General features: G+C 58.9%; 1 protein-coding gene across 1 annotated transcript; it reads left to right on the top strand.

Annotated features, from left to right (window-relative positions):
• The first annotated feature begins 2,049 nt into the window (after positions 1-2,049).
• LOC118648039 lies at positions 2,050-4,472 on the top strand. Its single transcript, XM_036294239.1, has 4 exons — positions 2,050-2,293; positions 2,605-2,912; positions 3,046-3,147; positions 3,189-4,472. Exons 1-4 carry the CDS (start codon positions 2,050-2,052, stop codon positions 4,470-4,472), a joined length of 1,938 nt encoding a protein of 645 aa, XP_036150132.1.
• Positions 4,473-6,461: the final 1,989 nt, after the last annotated feature.

Here is a 6,461-nt window from a genome sequence, read left to right as displayed (position 1 = left end):
GTGGATCTTCTCACCGCCGACCGCGAACAGCTGATCGCGGAATTAGAGCGGCGCCGGTTATCTACAGACGGATCGGACTCCGTATTAGCGCTCCGATTACTGCGCCAGGAACAGGCCGCGTTTACGGCGAGTCTGCGGAAGGGGCCGAGAGCCGTAAGATGTCGGACTCGGACCATCTAGCCCTACCCGAGGGGGAGGGGGACCGACCGGATAGCCCATATGAGGTTGCGAGGGGGCCGATCGGCCACGTTCACGCGGGGCCGTCGAGAGAAAGCGGGGGCCACTACCCCGGGAGTGGGGGGGCGGCTCCATGGGTAACGCATACAATATTATGCGAAAGTGGAACTTGAAGTTTTCGGGAACGCGCGGAGAGGACGCCGAGACGTTCTTGATACGGATCGAGGAGGGCCGCGAGTTTATTCCGTTGGATGATGCGGATATTTTGCGTTGTCTGCCGTTCTTTTTGTCGGGGATCGCGCTGCACTGGTTCCGGGGTAAGAAGGCGCGCTTGACGACCTGGGCGGCGTTTAAGGCCGCGTGGCGGGTGCGCTTTGGGACCCGGATTTCCAATTCGCGCTACGGGACGAGATAATGCACCGTACCCAGGGGGAGCGGGAGTCCGTCGTCGACTATTTGACGTGTTTGGGCACCATGTTTGACCGTTTAACGCCGCCGTGTGGGCGAAGCAGAGAAGATCGGGTACGCGCACCGCCACATGCTACCGCGCCTGCAAGCGATGGTGCCGCGGGAAGCGGTGACGGATTTAGACGCATTAGAATTGCTGGCGGCGCGCGCGGAGAGCTGTCACCGCGCCGCGCAAAGTTACCGGGCCCCACCACCCCCGGAGAGGTCATTATTTCCGGATCTCGCGTATCGGCCGCCGAGAGAAGGGAACCGTCACGGACGGACGACGGATACGATTGCCGCGTTGGGAGTGTCGCCCCCGGGGGGGGGAGCGGAATGGCGAAAAACAAGAAGGAAAAGAGACCGGCCGCGGGTGGCGATGCGAGCGCGCAAGCCACGCCGGCCGCCCCGAGTACGTCTACGGCGACGCCAGGCCCGAGCGGGGCACGGGCACTTACTGGAAAGTGCTGGAATTGCGAGGGAACGGGACATTACGCGCGCGATTGTAAGGAGGCCCCGCGGATGCACTGCTATCGGTGCGGGAGGGCCGGGGTCACGACGCGCTCTTGTCCCACGTGTTCGGGAAACGCGTAGGGGGGTCGCGACCCGGGGGCGGTCCGACTCCTGCACCTATCGGCCCCGAGGGTGCGGTTGCGACGATTCAGACCGACTATGTCTGCAATTCGTTTGGGTTAAGGGACTCCTATCTCTCCTTTCTTAACGTCGAGATATCGGGCCATAGCGTTCGCGCGCTGTTGGATTCCGGATCGAGCCGCACAATACTGGGGGCGGATTGATTTGGTAAGACGTTTAGGTTTTCGGTTCCGTCCGCCGCGCGGATCGGCGGGTGACCACCGCGACCGGACAAACGACAAGAGTGAGGGGGGAGGTAGAGATCCCGTTCGAGCTGAGTAATCGGAAACGAACGGTGAGGGCGTACGCACTACCTACGGTCGGCTTACCGTGCATTCTGGGCATGGATTTTTTGTCGGCTTTCGGGATAGTCGTGAATTTTTCGGCGAAGACATGGGCTTTCGGGGACGACCCGACGAGGCGGTTCTCTCTGGAGACCGAGACCACCCGGTCGTTATCGGCCGCGTTAACGGGGGGGGCGACCGGCGGTCAGCGGACGGACAGCGAAAACGATTCTAGAGAGACGCGGGGAGAAGGGGCGGTACAACGCGAGGAGGCGAACGCGAGTCTAACGCCCGACACCTCACAGGGGGGATTGAGCGAGCTATCGGCCGCGGAAAATCGCGAATTAGCTGAATTTCTGAGAACGGAGGTTATCGGTGACCCTAAGAGACCAGGAACGACCACCCTAACGGAACATCGTATCGACGTCGGGGGCACGCGCCGATAAAGCAGCGGTACTACCCCGTGTCGCCGAAAATACAACAGGCTATCTACGAGGAGGTAGATAAAATGTTGGAGGCCGGCATTATAGAACCCTCGAATAGCGAGTGGTCCACGCCAATAGTAATGATAAAGAAGCCGAACGGCACGTATCGGTTTTGCCTGGACTTCCGGAAGTTAAATGACGTATCGAAAAAGGACGCGTACCCACTGCCGTACATGAACTCGATATTAGACAAGCTGCGAGCGGCGCGATACATATCGACGATAGACTTGAGCCAGGCCTACTTCCAGATCCCTCTGGAAAAGAATAGTAAGGAATATACCGCCTTTACAGTCCCAGGGAAGGGGCTCTTTCAATTTACACGCATGCCGTATGGGCTCACGGGAGCCCCCGCAACGTTTCAGAGACTTTTAGATAGATTGATAGGGCCCGAGATGGAACCGCACGCGTTCGCTTTCTTGACGATATCGTTATCGTAACAAGAACTTTCAAGGAACACCTCCACTGGCTCGGGCGCGTGTTCAATCGTATCGGAGAAGCGGGCCTCACTATTAACCCGGACAAGAGCAAGTTCTGTCGCTCGCAAGTTAAATATCTCGGATTTTTGGTACAACACGAAGGGCTAACGGTAGACCCGGAGAAGACGGTCGCTATTCTAGAGTACCCGCCGCCGCGCAACATTCGTCAATTGCGTCGTTTTATCGGTATGGCGTCGTGGTATCGACGTTTTATACCACAGTGTGCGGCCCGATTGGAGCCATTGACGAGCCTTTTAAGGAAGAACCGCTCTTGGGAGTGGGGGGACACTCAAAAGCAAGCTTTTGAGGTGATAAAATCGTGTCTCGTGAATTCTCCCACATTATCGTGTCCGGACTTTGAGAAGCCGTTTGTAGTGCAGACAGACGCTAGTTCGGTGGGCTTAGGCGCGGTACTATCGCAGGAGATCGGGGGAGCCGAACACGTCATCGCGTACGCAAGTCGCTCGTTATCGGACGCGGAAAAAAATACTCCACGACGGAACAGGAGTGTTTAGCGGTTGTTTGGGCAATTCGAAAATTCAGGCCCTATCTAGAGGGCTATCGTTTCACGGTGGTAACAGACCACAACAGCCTACGGTGGCTGCACAATTTAAGAAACCCTACGGGCCGACTAGCGAGATGGGCGTTGAGCTCCTAGAATACGATTACGTATTGAATATCGGAAGGGGGCCATGCATCACGTGCCGGACGCCCTCTCGCGAATGTACGAAGGGGGCGAGGAACTCTGCGCCGCGATCGCGACGGACGACCAGTGGTACGTCGGGCGAGCGGAAGAAATAACGAGAAATCCGCGGCGGTACCCTGACTGGAAATTGGAGGGCGACGAGCTATATGTGAGAAAGACGCGCGGCATCGCGAGGGTTGTCGGCGACAGGGACCAGTGGAAAAGAGTAGTACCAAGGGAGACGCGACGGGAAGTGATCCGCGAGAACCACGATCCTCCTCACGCCGGACATTTGGGGGTCGATAAGACGTACCAGCGAATTGCGTTGCGGTATCACTGGCCGCGCATGTATCGGGACGTGGCGGAGTACGTGCGTCGGTGTGACACGTGTCAGAGAACAAAGGTGGAGCAGGACGCTCCAGCCGGTTTGATGGGACAAAGAGTGATAGAGTCACCGTGGACGGTAGTCGCGGCAGACATTATGGGTCCTCTCCCAACCAGTAAAGCGGGACATTCGTATTTACTCGTCCTTCAGGATCTCTTCACAAAGTGGGTGGAGTGCTGCCCACTTCGAAAAGCTACCGGGAAGAGAATCCGCGAAGCGATAGAAGAGTTGGTCATTTATCGGTGGGGTACGCCGCGCGTGCTTCTAACCGATAACGGGACGGAGTTCGTTAACAGAGACATACAGGCTTTGACGCAGAGGTGCGGTATTCACCACGCGACGGTTCCGCCCTACCACCCGCAGGCCAACCCGGTCGAGCGCGTGAACCGCGTATTAAAGACGATGATCACCGCGTTCGTGGATAGGGATCACCGTGAGTGGGACGTGCACGTGCATGAATTTCGATTCGCGTATAATTCGGCACACCATACGTCTTTACAGGCGACACCGGCCTTTCTGAATTTGGGACGGGAGCCACCGCCGGTGGGACTGTATCGGGACGAAGCGGCCGTCGAGGTCGAGCGAACCGAACCGGCTGAGTGGCGAGAACGTATGGAGCGCCTCGAGGCACTGCAGGAGTGGGTGGTCGAGAACCTCGAGGCGGCCCAAGAGAAACAGGCGAAATATTATAATCGCCGACATCGCGACCGCCAATTTGAGGTGGGCGAACAAGTGCTGAAGCGGCACCACGTATTATCGTCGGGAGCGCGGCACTTTTCGGCAAAGTTGGCGCGAAAGTTTCACGGCCCTTTCATAATAAGAAGGATTCTGTCGCCGGTGGTCTACGAGCTCGCCGATTTGACGGGGGAAGTGTTGGGAAGGTCCATATCAAGGACCTGAAGCCCTACCAGGAACCACTGGATGTGTAGAGTCCCTCTAGGGGTTGACTGTTGCGTTGGGGCGCGAAGGGAGAAAGAAGAATGAGCGCCCTGCGCCTTGATTTTTTTTTCTTTGTTTGTCGTTTTGTATTGTTTTGTCTGGTGATGGTAGCTATATTGTTAACGTCGTTCTACAGGGAGTTATCGGGGTCCGCGAAGACCGGACCGTGGTGGTGGTTAGCGAAGAGAGGTGTGAGATCCTCCTGAACTCCCTGCGTCCCGACCCGGGTGGTCGTAGCCTATCGTGCGGCCGCGAGAGGGGCGGGAACGGGGTAGCGCCGCGGCGCGCCCCGGGATCGAGCCGTGCGTGTGGGGAATGTCGACGGAATCGCGAGAGTTAAATTGCGGATTGTGGTTATTTTTCTTTTGTTTTGGTTGTTTGATTGGCAACAGGATTCAAGTTGCCGCAAGGTGAATTAAAGTTTTTTTTTGGTGTTTCGTCCTTGGCGTGACCTCGACTGTCGGGTGACCCGTGGAGATCTCGGATGCGCTCGCGCTGGCCGGTGGCCGCAGGGCGGGCCGCCGAGCTGGTAGGGATCCTCTTGGCGTGGGGGAGTTGTGACGTGGTAGCTCAGCTGCCACGAGTAGCAGCGTTCCTCCCCCGTCACAGGCTGCGATTTCGCGCCGTACGGGGAAAATAGGCGAGAGGCGAGAGGGATCTCCATGGGGAACCGCGACAGACCTAGCGAGCGTAGCATTAATTTCTTATATTTTTGATTTCTTGCGCGCGGCGGCCGTCTTCCGATGGAATGCGACGAGAGAGAGCGAGAGAGGAGAAGAGAGCGACGACGATGCGGGGAAGGAGGAAGGACGCCACCGGTGCCCGGGAGAGACGAGCACGCGGCCCGCACGGGGATTCGGCGTGGCCCTGGGAGGGCCACGGCCGGAGCCTAAAGCGGCGGTGCCCGCCAACACCACGACGGAACGTCCCGAAGGGCTGTGGAGGAGCCCGGATGGGATAAAACGCATCGAGGAAGGCGTCGAGCCTCTCACGAGGAACGGAGGTCCCCGCGTGCGCTGCCCCGGCTCGGGAAGTGGCCCAGCGGGAGAAAGAGAATTTCGCGGGGGCCTGCGAGGCCCCCGGGAAGGATTACGGCGCGCAGGTCCCTGCGTACGCAGGACTGCGTGCCTTGCAGCAATTGGGTCGCGGCGCGGAAACAATGCGCATGACTGGACGGGGGGTCGCGGCGTCGATCCGGGATCGACCGCGATCCACCCCGCTTTTGCGTGCGAGCGGCCCTACCGTGAAGTTGCGTGTCGTGTCCCTCCCTATCGAAATTATCGTGTGGCTAGTGCGAGGCTGCAACCAAACAAAAGGCGAGCCTGGAGACGAGGGAGGACGTCGCCAGGACATTATCGGTGAGGTGGCCTGTCCAGAGAAGTTACTGTAAGCGGTTTGCCGGCCGGCGAGGTGTTCCCGGGCCGTTCTGCATCCGCTTTTGTGTTGGTGCGTGACTCGCGTGGACCGCAGGGGGCGGTCATACGATCGTGTCATTAATTGGGTATATATCGGATGCAAGCGGACGGGACGCCGAAGCGCCGAGCCACGGGGAGGACGATCGTGAAGACGCGTGGGTTCCATCGGAGATTCCCCTCGACCGTGTTCGCCGCAAAGCCCTCGCGCGAGCGAGTAGTATCGCGTCGCGAGTAGCGGGTGGACGGGACTTCCGGTTTCGCGACGGTGTGTAGTGCGGTAGCGGCCGGCGATTATTGTGTGACCCCCGCGAGACACGTGGTTCGCGTTCTCTAGTTGCCGGGAGTGTCGGCACGTTCGAACGTCCGAAATTCATTGTGCGCGGGAGATTCCATCGTCTGTCCTGTCGGCCGCGTGCCTACCGCGGGAGCTTCCCGCGTATCGTTCGCGTTTCTGTTTGGTTTGCCTCGCGCCGGGGCGCCGCATTGTCGGAGCGCCGCATGCCGCGTCCCGCGATATTATTGTTTTCGTCTGATT

Source organism: Monomorium pharaonis, unplaced genomic scaffold (genome assembly GCF_013373865.1).
Source record: "Monomorium pharaonis isolate MP-MQ-018 unplaced genomic scaffold, ASM1337386v2 scaffold_138, whole genome shotgun sequence".
In the NCBI taxonomy this organism is placed as follows: Eukaryota; Metazoa; Arthropoda; class Insecta; order Hymenoptera; family Formicidae; genus Monomorium; species Monomorium pharaonis.
This window is presented reverse-complemented; position numbering and strand designations above follow the sequence as displayed.